At 41.0% G+C, this 13,096-nt stretch overlaps 1 protein-coding gene across 2 annotated transcripts in view; it reads right to left on the reverse strand.

The window, feature by feature from the left end:
* The window catches only part of ccser2a (coiled-coil serine-rich protein 2a), a 48,882-nt gene that overhangs the window by 17,921 nt on the left and 17,865 nt on the right, over positions 1-13,096 (reverse strand). For both annotated transcript variants that reach the window (XM_080481670.1, XM_080481669.1), the window contains exons 4-5: positions 3,919-4,012; positions 777-885 (exon numbers count right to left, since the gene is read on the reverse strand). In XM_080481670.1, the coding sequence (XP_080337796.1) occupies positions 777-885; positions 3,919-4,012 (203 nt within the window). The remainder of the gene's footprint in view (positions 1-776; positions 886-3,918; positions 4,013-13,096) is intronic.

Genomic DNA, 13,096 nt, shown 5'->3' on the forward strand with positions numbered 1-13,096 from the left:
ACACTCATGTTGGAGAACAAATGATGGCTTTCTTGCTGCCACGTGTGAAAATGTGCACGATTCCCCCTCTGGAGAAATAACGACTCTGCAGCTGGTGACAGCCACGGGCTGAAAACAACACTCCCGCCTTAAATGATGTTTATGTGTAAAGCAAATATACATATGCTCCGGGTCATGAATGTGTGCATGTACAGTGCTATGCACTTGGAAATTACAAAAAAATAAAAAAAAGTGCCAGTTTAGTTTTTTTTACAACCTGCAAGGTTATTTCCCCAAAATCAACAAAGTATTGGTTTCACAGGTTGTGGAAGAAGGAAGGCTACTTTAACCACTTTTGAACCTGAAATCAATTACAATTCATCTTAAAATGTTTTGAATGTTATTTATCAAATACATTCTTGCTCAAACTTCAATCTGAAAACACACAGTGAGATCTTCTCATTAAGTTGTTGGCATAAATCTCCTACATCCTTGTGTTTAGAGGTGCTGAATGAGAATTTGGCCGTCTGGTAGGGAGGAGGAGTTTTTGTGACCCTCACAATTAGCACAGTTGGCCCTTCTTGACCTGAAATCTGGTGGCAGTTAATTTGCCACCGCTTGCCACCGCTTGCCATCACTTTCCAACGAGTGACACCGATGAACCCGATCACACTTCATTTTATGACCAATTGGCCCAGACGGGCACGGACGGGGCACCCTTCGTTTGCGTTTAAAAGCAGCGTGTACTTTAGTGTCAAAGGTACAGATATTTTTCCACTGTTCATTTCTTGACCGACCTGCCGTCATGGTGGGGGTGATCTGGTCCACTCCAGCGATGGTGTTTGCGTCGTTGCCCATGGCGACTGCCCCGTTCTGATCTCCCAAGGTGAGACATCCTGTCAACATCTACATGAACAGAGAGAGTAAGACATCGCTGCAAACAAGAGAAAGAAAGTGAGGAACAAAAGGTAATATAAACTGTCCAATATGTTCATATGTACCAAAATGAAATAGAGTCCGATCAGGAAAGAGAACTCCCTTAATCTAAACAAGCCAAAAAGTTCATCAGAAGGTAAACTTTCTCAATAGAGATGTATATTTGAAAACTGAACAATCAGAAGTTAAACCATTTAATTGCTTTTGTAAAAGAAATAACATGTTTGTGCAGAGCAGTGATAGTGATGTGATGTCATCTATACAGTGTGGATAAAACACTTCAGTTTGTAAGTTGAGATATAGAGGAAGATCCATGTCAGTTTTGCCCTTTAAATTATTCTTTTACAACAATTCAAACTTGCATACACATTCAGCCACATGCAACGAGTAATTGCATTTCATAAAGAGCCCCTGCTTGACTAACTCGTCCCACACCGAACCCTTTGCATTCACCTTCGTGTCAATCATGTTTTAATACTAAAATAATTACCAACTACCTTTTTTTGTTACCAAATCTGTGTACACAAAATATGTCCTCACACCATGAGGACAAAAGTTTTAGAGGCACATATAAAGCATGAGGACAAATACCTTGTGGGAAGGAATCCTACTGAATTTATTTCAAAGGTCCAGTAACATCTGCATAAAAATCACCTTCTCATCCATCTCATTCTCTGTATCATTTCCACCATCACAGACAGACACACGGTCAGAGTTCATTTTATTTTCAGGGAGGTAAAAGGACAGCATTTGGCAACACTCAATAGCATATAGCTGTGAAATGAACCATGACTGCAACAAAATTGACATCTGACGGAGGACAACCCCCAGGAAATCAAAAGGACCCTGCACTATTTACGTGCCAGACTTTTCTCAAACTGAAAGAGACGAGAGAGAAAAGCAGATACAGAGGGGAAAAGGAAATAAATAAGACACTGGCTAATTCAAAGAACAAGACATAGTAATTCAACGGTGCTGGTAAAAAAATACTTTACCCAGAGTGTCTCCGCATAGCACAGGAGCCAGCACTCAGTTTTATACCGGGGGTGTTACATTCCAGGAAAGTGAAAAAAAAAAGAAAAAAAAAAGCTACCAATGACTCTGTTTCTGTCAGGAAGTCAGTCAAAAAGTAGAACAATATGTTCCAAGTGGGGGGGGGGGGGGGGGGGGGGAGTCCGTGAAGAAACTTAGACGACGAGCGGCGAGAAATTCCCTCTGTTTGAGTCAGCTGGTGAACTGTTAAAGGGCCAGAGAGAGAGAGACTCAACCCTGCTCCCACCCGGCCTGCCTCTGTCTCTGTTGACAGCCTTGTTTTTCTGGGAACTCCCTAGGAACTGGAGCTGGAGCGAGAGAGAGATAGAGAGAGAGAGAGAGAGAGAGAGGACTGCTGTGGTGGGAGAGCAGCCGAGGTGACTGGTTTGTGTCCAAGCTTCAAAGTCACCAGCTGAGACGGTCAAGGGAGGAAAGCTGGGGCCTTTCTTCTATTAAGGGATTGGACAGTTGCTTTCAAAAACGCTCAAAGCCATCCTTAACCCTCCTTCTTTCCAGGCCTCTTTTTTTTTTTTGTCCCTCTTCCTGCTTTGTGGCAGACTTGGGGTGTCTCTCTCTATTCCACGTCTCAGGGCCTGCCCTGTGGGCTGGGTCTAACTGGGCTCTCAAGCCCATCTTGCTTTCACTCTGCCTCTCATGACATAGTGAGCTATAAATATGGCTGCTTCCCGAATAGGAGTAGGAAAGGACGACGTTCCGATTCGCATTCCTCCAGAGCGAACATTCCTCTCCCTCTGGGTCTCTCTTCGAAACAAGGACAAGTGTTTACAGACCTAGTCTACCTAGATGCAGGGTTTGCAGGCAGACCAAGCTAAAACAAAGGCAGACTAATGCAACATTGCCGGCTAGACACAGTGCCTACGTGATCAGATATTATTATGGACCCATTCATTTTGGAACATGTGCGAATACAACTGCATGCACGTGTGAGCACATCAGTACATGTACAAGAAAGCGTGCATATCTGCAAGTCTCGTTTCATTTTCTGGTGCCGATTCCAATAGTCTTCTCTTGACTGGTACTTAGATGGGGTTAACCTGAAGACCGACGTGGCAAAATTTCATTTCCGAGAATTCATTCCATTTCATGACAGCAGAGCCCGTACCTCAACCCCTCCTTCCTCCCTCCTTCTGCTGTTGTATATGTGACAAGACTGCCGGAACAAACCCTAATAACGTTGTCAGTTCTGCCGTCACATGGTGCAAATGTCACCTGATTAATGTCAACACCTACAAAGAAGTTATTGTCTTCTTGTTTAATAAGATTGGGACTTGATTGGATCTGTAAAGTGAGAAACTCCTAACACTACAACAGATACCGACAACAGAGGAGTTGGGGTGTATTATCTGAGTGGACTAATCATGCAAATGTCACATACTGTGAGGTAAAACAATTGCACGGGCTGCTTTGACAAAGCCGTGTGGATTTCATAAACAAGCTGGAGCACATCTGTTTATGAAAACGGAGACAGACAGCTGGCTGAATACTTCAAATTAGATGAATAGCTTCTATTCAAAGTCAATTGTGTGGCAGGTATATGGAGTTTTAATGTAAGAACTCTGTAACAACAAAATAGTAGAAGAGAAACGGCATATAGTAGACAATAAGGTACCTATTCATAGAGGTTAATGGATGTTGCAGAAGCAAATCTTCACCCAAGGCCATGCATCATTCAGTTTATTCAAGCCAGTATGTGGCATGCGGGGAAACTGCTACAAATAGAAAGCAAAGACCTTGGTAATGCATTAATTTACAATTATGATCAGACAATGATTTGCTGGAGGTATAAGCTCATACACGAAGTAATAGACCAACTTCAGCCAGTGACCCTGAAATATATGTTATCGTGGCCACAGAATAACCTCTCATATGTAAAGCCTGTGGAAGACAACTTCAATTACATAAAAGAGCCATGTGTTCGTGTGGGTGAATGTGTGTAATGTGGCTGCTGACCATGCAAGCCGTCTTCCGGGAGATCAACATCCAGCATGAGGTCGTCATCATCCAACTCGCCACTTCCCGGAGGCTCCAGGTTGTTCAGGATATCCTGGGGACGACGGAGAGAGCAGCTAATGCACGACAATTCAATTTAAACGTCAGACCAGTTCATACATATTCCAAAAATGTAAGAAGTAACGTATCAATGAGTTTAGATGTATATAAACAGGAAAGAAATGCGACTGGTTGTTACCTAAAGTGGTTTGAAATGCGTCAAAACGTCCGCTCTCGTCTGTGTTTATCTTTATTTCCTAACGATTCAACTGCACACAATATGTAAGGTTTGGTTTGTTCTTATGATGATGATTCAGATTATCCTCTCTCTTCATCTCCTGAACGAGGAAGAAGCCGCTCTCATTCCATACATCACAACCCAAAAAACCGTAACGGGATTTTAGAGAAATGCGACACAATCATGAGGAGTAAAGCAAGTAGAGCAATCGGGGAAAACCCAGCAAAGAACACTTCACACTTCAAAATATGACGCTACCGAGTGCCGCCTTGCTGTCTACCAAATATTTCAAAGCATACCCACCAGCAAAGAGAAGAATCGATAGTTCAAAGCTTTATTTTTCAAAGCAATTTTGTGGTTTACGAAACTAAATTCACAGGGCTTTGGCACGGCGGCGACACAGGCGGAGAATTACTCATTATTGAATATCTCATGTGTTGCACAATAAGTGACTAGCGTTCAGTGTTTCAGACTTAATGAGGAAGGAATAATGAAGGGGAAGAGAATAAACAAAAACATACATCTGCAGTCTTCCAGACATTATCAGCCAAGGCGTGGGAGGAATCTTTGTTGTTTGAAGAGTCTTAGTACAAATCAACCTGCCTCCTCTCTTTTATTCCATCACGTCCTCCGATTCCTGTCTTGGGTTTTATTCTCCACCCTGTTGCGCTCTTTTCTCGAACGCCATGACTCTTATCCCCTGAATAAAAACTGTATTTGTCTTACATACAAGAAGTAAAACAAATATTGGATGAAACAAATCAAGAAACATTTACTCTTAGAAAAGACGCTCTATCCTCAGAAGTGCTCTAGAAAGCACAATGCTGTGGTTGCATTGTGTGAGGCACCGATATTGAAATTGGGACACGTGGATCCAGAACTGAGGTATCTATGTCCGTCCTTGGGATCGGACAATTACAAGCAATTTAGCTGTCACAAGTCCCCTTGTGTGTTTTGGGGGAAAAAAAAAAGATCACAAGTTACAACTCTATACAAAATCTTACACAAGGAGAAAAAAAAAAAAAAAGAAGTGAGGCAAACTCCTGCATATAAATCATAAGGACCTCCGCTGCCTGTGGAAATGTAGCTGATCCTTTAAAGTCAATTGCGCCTTTTACTGTCATAAACGGCACTAAAGCACATTCAGTGTATACATTTTGTCAAAATCTTGAGCAGTAATGTCCATAATTATACCCCATTCGTCTTGAAGACTCACCAAAACCTAAAACAAAGCCAGTAACTAAATGCAATGCGATTGCCATGACAGTAAATTTGCCATTTCAGCGAGGCTTTTACCAGATACATCGACAGACAATAATAATAGTAACTATTGCAAATCGCCTCTCGCGATGCCTTTATCTTCCACAAACATAGGGCGGTAGTATCTTATTTTGAGTAACAATCAAGGTTTTATGTTCTACTTTAATGGCATTTCCTTTTGTTTGTTTTTCTACTTATATCCAATACATAAAACAAGTTTCCCCCTGATACACTGAACAAATAACAGACGCGAACTGTGGATCAGCGCTTGCCAAAGGACAATTCAACATGCAAACATGAGGGACTGGGAGCTGCGCCGCAGCCATTATTTATCTTTTCAATATTGCAATACAGTGTCGCACCCTGCAGTGAGCCACTTCCATAAAATTGGCGTGAAACCACTTAATAATATGTGTTTTTGCTCTATTCATAACTGAGTTTTTGTCTCGGGCTCTCCATTTTATTGACTGTCCCCACGTTGCTGCGTGAAAGCTTCCAGAGGAAATTATTTTCCACGCCGTCTCACAACAACAGCTTAGAGCTCCTACAAACCCAGCTTAGTTTCTTGGTAGATTTGTGAGTAAGGAGATCAAGAAATCCTTAACAAAGTTGGTCCATCTCTGAGAAATAAAAAGCTTGTGCACAAAAAGTTGAACGCTCTGTGTTGCCACTTAAAGTAACTTATTTGAATGCATTTCCCTTGTTAAAATGTTTAATAATTAGCTGAGTCGGCTGAATCTTCAAACAAACACGGATTAAAAACCTGAAAAACCAGAGGGGAAACTCTCTTTTACAGTTGACCCTAAAACGCCCGTAGTGACGTCTTGACAAAAGGCTCGCAAGACTAAGCAAAATCTCATTACAGAAAGCTTGAGCGCAGCCACTGCATTCATCTGGAAACGTCAAGCGGGATAGAATGAATTTCATGGCACACTGTCAGGCGAAAAAAAAGTTGGCGCAACTTTAAGAAGCACAAACTTGATGTGGAGATGAAAGTCTAAAATCAATACATGCCAGGAAGAAGTTTCTTATCCCGACTGTACTGGCTAAGAGATCGTTTGTTGCCTTCCCTCCAAACTTGGATGAAATGAGAATCTCTTTCCGACTCAGGACGTCACCATTTGTTTCCAATGAAATCTCAGTTTGACAACTTCACAAATATACATTGTCCGGCAGGAATGCTGGGTTTTGAAGAGCCAATCCTTTCCAAAAAAAACAAAAAAGTTCTATAAGCAACTCAAAGTGGTACAAAATACAGTGTCCTCACTCAGAAAGGGGCAAAGTTTGGATGCTGCGATATTGCTGCGTTTGTGCGTGTGTGAAAGCGATACCGAGCACAGACGATCTCCTGTGTGACATTAATAATCCCACCCTGCAGTATAATTCCTTCTCCTCTATATCTTGGGACTCACCGGTGGTTTTGATGGGGGAAATGTCCTCTACTCATCCACGGGCCACTGTGATCCATTTGTCAGTCTCATTTACAGCGTCCCAACTGAGGTAAGTCCACTCTGAATAAACTGTCGGGAGTGTGAAATGTAAGACCGCGTCCATCTGGCACACCCACTCCAAGGCTTACTGGGATGTGCCGCATATGGATCATGTTTAATGGGAAACTCTAATTAATTCCAATTAATCAGTAAGGTAAGTTAGAGATAATTGCACTTTACTGAAATAAATTGCCAAAAAAAACTGCTTGTTGCAGCAGGCAGGAATCATTTAGATTTGGGTTGTTCACATTTGTCAAAGAAACAAAGGTGCTGCTAAAGACGGCCTTGTGCTTTATGTAAATGTAATGTGGCTTATTTCTGTTGTATTGTGCTGTGCACAGGCAAACAAACAGAAGTGACTGCACCGGGGAAGAGGCAATACGCACAGTGAAACTGTTTAACGAGCGATGGCAGGAGCGGAAAAGAAGAAAATAGAGTTAGAGAATGTAAGATTCAGCAGTATATTTTTCCGAGAATTATCTATGTCCCATATCATTGGGTGCTCACGACGCCCATATTGCTGACTCAATAGTTGTACGTGTGTCGTAGCGTATAAACTGTATCTGCATATAAAGAGACCTGATTAAAAACCCACCCGAGTCACTTATTGAATTTGCTGTATAGAAATACAGTTTTTAGTGTAAAGAATACAGAATGGAAATCATCTAAAAAAAATAAATTTATTTAAATTTATAATCTTTACTCTTTTATCCTGTATTTTCCTTCTTTCAGTCACTCAAACTGAAAAGTGAAAGAAAAAAGAAGCAAATTACTGCCAAATTATTGTGCGGTATCTCCATAACCCTGATTCCAAGAATAGATGGAATTCTAATAATAATGATTAAGCAATTGTCAGAAATTTAACACATTAATAGAATGTATGGATATACTATCCCGGATGTCAAAGTTTATAAAATGTGTTATCACGTAAAATAAAGTTTGCTTGTTTTTTTCTTTAGTTTCATGGGAGCACCTCTCAAAAAATAAAATGTGAAGAAAAAAAAACAAATGTCAAACCAGTTTGGCAAATTGAATACATCAGGCACGACTTTGGATAAAAACACTTTACAGAGATTAAGAGTCTCAGGAGTGAAGACGATCAGTGATTTTGAGAGATATTTTTCTTTCTTTCTCTGAACAATTGAAGAAAATTAGATATTAGAAGTATTCCAGAATTCGGAAATATTCCAATCACACCATTTACACCACGTAACAAAACGATTGAGAAAACTGAGGTCAAAAAATGTGTTGTTTTTTTTTATGTTGTTCTAAACCACAGTTTTATATAATGTAAATGGCTGCATGGCTGAGCAGCAGAAAGAGGCCAGGTCGGGAAAAATGTTATATAATTATTATTATTATTATTATTATTATTATGCAGTTTGAATCCTGCACCTGAACAAAAGCATTTCACCTCAAATAATTGTTTGAAGACCAGATATGACATGAAAGACAAATTTGACTTGGATATGCGAGTAAGTGAAATCATTTCAAATGTCTCTCTTCACCGATTGTGTGGGAATGGTGATGCTTGTTGAGTCCAACATAGTGCAAAGTCAATCGCTGTCAACGGACAACACCAATCATCTTTTAGGAACTGTGAGGCATCATATAATAACGTGTAACACACCCAAAAAAATCAATAGTCGAATTTCATCCCACCTTTACATTTTAGTGACGTAGAGTCAACAGACAGCGATGAAGTCTCCCAATCGAAATGCTGCAGGTTTGATTCCCGTCTCCACATGCCCAAGTGTCCTTGATTGACAGCACCAAGGATATAAAGTGCTTTGGGACTGCTCACGCAGTTGAAAAGAGCCATATGAGTGAAGTCCTTTTACCGTTTAACATCATTTTTGGTTTAAGTGTAGGCTGAGCGTGGCGGCCTTTCTCTGGGAGTTTGCATGTCCTCCCTGTGTGTGGATGGGTTTACTCCAGGTAATAATTTTCACTAATGTTGACTCTAAATCACTAATCAGTGTACGTTGGTGTGTCAGTCTCACTGTGTGTGAAATGTCCAGGATTAAAACCGTATCATGAGATGAATGGACTGACGAATGAGTACACACAATACACCGATGTTTACCCGTAGTGATATTTGTAACATGTTCACCTCATTATAGCATTCGGTTGCCAGTAATGAAAAAGTATAGTGGCAGAGGTGGTAACGTTTCACAAACTTCTTATTAATGAGCTCGCACTAGAACTATCTCTGCATTTATCAAGGCAGAGTATTGCTGTATTTCATCATATTCAAATATTCCCCGTGCGTTAGGAGCGTGTTTCAAAGTCCACTGACATTTTCAGACGCCAGTTTGGTTGAATGTGCATTACACACCTCGCCAGTCCCAGCAGCTCTCCAACGCTGGTGCTCCTGCTGGTGCAGAAAAGACGCAGACAAGACCACACGAGGGTTTGTATTGGATTCAGAATCAATGAACGCCCATGGACACAGGAAGAGTTATCAGAATAATGAAGAAACTTCATGTGAAAATATTTAAGATTTTTTTCTTAATTACTTTTTTTTATACATCTTATTCAGAGCAAAACTCAAGTTTAAGCTCAGAGATGGGGATTTTATTTTCTTAATGGTAATAAGCCAGAGGAAACGTGGCAGACTCACTTTATGAACTGGGAGGACTGAAGTCAATGGCACCACTACCCAAAAGATAGCTAAAGAAATGTCTGAAATGTCTAAAGAACTGAATATAAGGTCTGTTTGATATATTTATAAGAGCCGTCCAGTTGATGGGCCAAATCAGAGACGTCAAACGTAGGGGCCTGTGGACCAGAACCAGCCTGCCACAGAGCCCAATCAGCCCACAAGAGGAAATTTAGCAGCCGTCAGAAATGATGACAGTAACTACATAATACATAGTATACGCATAACTTATGTTCTTTCCACTTCAGTCTGTACGATGTGGTGAGTCCGCTCAGGTGATCAGGATTACCACACAGATGAATAATTTCGCGAGTTATTCTCATCACATTATGAACTAACCAACTATAGTTTTGCAAAATTGATGTCTTATGCCTTTGAAGATATAAATAGTGGAATAAAATCCACTGTGATCTGTAGGTTTAAAAAAAAAAAAAACATGGCGAAACTGAGGAATAATATAGTTGAAATTGCAATTCTTTTATTAAAATTTCAGGTTTGTCACGTGTCGTAAAATGATGGTTCATTAAATGTAAACTTCTTAATGACATATTAATACGTTGTTGCACTAAAAACAAACAGACATATTTTGAGTTCTACTGATTTAAAGATTATTATTTACTGATCTGGCCCACCCCCCCCCTCGACTAAATTCAAGAATTAATAAAGAATTCTTATAGAGGATATTTTTTTGAATGAACCCAAGGGTCACACTTGTGCTCAGAAACTAACTCACTGACGATGAGAAAAAGCACAGGTAGTAATTTGGAAATGAATCAGATTACTGTAGTCACAAGTAAAATGTATGTTATGTGCTCAGAGGTCAGCGAAACACACAAAAGGACAAAAACAGAGACGGGTTCACTTGGAGGGCTGCTGCTGTCAATTCAAAGTCCAAACAAACAAAAAGCAGACGAGCTAGGAGTCTCACAGATGCAGAAAACATACCATAAAATGGCTTTACACTCCGCAGGTAAAAGGCTTAAGCGCCTCACCTATTTAAACACTAATGACTTGACCCGTCTCAATCGGGCTCCACAAAAGTAAAAGACCTCAAATTAGAAGCAAAATAAACAAATCACGGATAAGAGAAGGAGGTAATTCTGCTGCTGCGAGGAAGCAAAGGGGGGAAAAAAACCGAAGGATTACAGAACCGCCAGGAGTTTCCTTTGAAAACATAAAGACAAACCAGGGAGGGAGAGGAGGCTCCATGTCGAGAGGATCTTAAAAGGAAACAAACCAAAAAGTTAAGATGGAGAGGACTGCAATGAGGAGCAGCCCAAGAGAGGAAAGAAAACAAATGCACTAATTATTAGAGCCAGAAAGGTAAACAGCGAGGCATCTTTTTTTTTGGTTCGTGCCCTGTGAGAAAGTATTTGGCTGCAATCTCAAGTGGGGAGAAATTTGTTTTCCTCCATCTATTCATCCATCTGTCTGAAACAACGTATCCTGTGCAGGGTCGCAGAAGTCTTTTTCAATCAAATTGCATAGAAACCAAGGCTCATGGTTAATGGAATCAGCCGAACTTCAGACAAACAAATTCAGTAATTTACTTATTCATTTAAATGTGACTGCAAAGTTCACGCAAATATGAATTAAACCGAATAACATCTCAACAAATTATGATGAAGACACAATCTAACAACTCGGCCGAGCATGACACAACTGCAAAGGTTAATGTGTTAATAATCGATTGGAAAATATATCTCGGCGTACGCGAGGACTTCCTTTTTGTTTTTGTTCTTCTGCGTATCTATATGACTTACGTCAAGTATTTGGTGAGGTTCTTGTACCGAGAGCCAAAGACAAGAGATAAATAAGTCGAGTCGCAAAACAAAAACAAAAGCCGAGTGAGGAATTTCTCATCTTGACACAGCTGCAAAAGAGAATATTTGGAGCTTCGCGGAGGTTTAAGGTATTGGAGAGATATTGCACAGCACGGGTGTTGCTACTACTGTGTCCGCTGCCATGTAAATAGCAAACACCATCTCTCGGCGTGAATGCCTTCTATTTCAGCTTCACTTTTTGCCCCGTCTTCTGCATTCATGATTTTTTGTGAGAAAATCAAAAAACAAAAACAAACTCAAAAATAAAAAAAATAAAAATTGTCCCGGGTCTACTGAGGCTGTTGCGCTCTATGATACATTGAGCTGGGGACCGGAAAAAAACAGTACCATCAACTGCGAGAAGTGGCCTTCCATTTCACAATGCCGATTTTGTAAAGCTGGTACTGCACTGAGCTGCACGGTGCATCATGGGAATGTTATTATGAGCTCAGGTAGCCCACTCCTCCATTCTGCCCAGAAGCATATGAATGCAGCGAGAGCCACATATAGCCAGAGAAATACTGGCATCCGCAAACCGGTGGACGCTGCAAGCACACCCACATTGCACCGTGTGAAGGATGCACAGTGCCACCAAGTGGACTGAGCTTGTTACTGCAGTGCAGCAGTCTAAACACTGACGGGAGCCGCGGATCCTCTCACACAGGCAACAAACAAAGAGCATTTGTTTCAGAACTGTGATTGAATGTCTGTTGTTTTTAATCTGTCATTAAGATTAAGTTTAACTACCCTGCGTTTTTTTTTTTTCAGCATCTAATTGAGAGCAGCTTTACTTTATGAGGCAAAACCAAGATAAAAGCTTTTATGAGGAAGTCCTGCTGCAAATGACAATCATATTCAACTGGCCATTAGGCAAACTGTGATCCATAATGTTTGATGTTGCTACAAGCCACATAGATTAAGGAGGAGGACTCTCCGAGTACAACTAATCATTTTGGACATGGACACTGCTTTGTGACAGGATTATGTTTGTGGTTTTCTCCTCCGCGTTACAGGGAAGTCAATGAAGAAGGGAAGAATTAGTAGAGAGAGACAAACAGATGGAGAGGAAATGGCTGAGAAAAAAAGGGTGGGAAAGAGGGAGCTCAGTGCGTCCAATTACAGTAAGTGGGCTCATTTCCTCTAATGAAATAGCTCAGTTAAATATCTCAAAGGCAGATTCCCCATGGAGCTAATCTTCACACATCAGCAATCAGCCAATGAGTCTCTCACCCTCTTCCCCTTTTTAGTTCTGTCCTTTCCCTTTTACTCCGTGGTCCAAGACGGAGCTGGTTTGGAGGCTGAGTGGAGGCTCCAGGGCAGAAACAGAAGGCTTGAGTTGGACTCCCTTCTTTTTCTGACCAGATATGTCACTGCATTATATACTTCCGTCGGTTTTTCATGCGGCTGAGCTTCAAGCGCAGCAATCAAGGGGGAAAATTGTGTCCAAAACTGATGCACTTACATTAAGGTGCACCCCGGGAATAACCTCCTTTATGCCTGCTTTTGTTTTCAGATTAGAGAGCAAATGGCGATGGGCAGGGTACAACCCAGGCAGCTCGAGGATCAGACAACCACCCACACACAGAGGCAATGTGTAGGAACCAATTACATAACAAACAGGTTTCTTTGCACGGTGGGAGACAGGAGGGAGAAACATGCAAACCTC

The sequence above is a fragment of the Lipophrys pholis genome (assembly GCF_963383615.2).
Source record: "Lipophrys pholis genome assembly, chromosome: 15".
Taxonomy (NCBI): Eukaryota; Metazoa; Chordata; class Actinopteri; order Blenniiformes; family Blenniidae; genus Lipophrys; species Lipophrys pholis.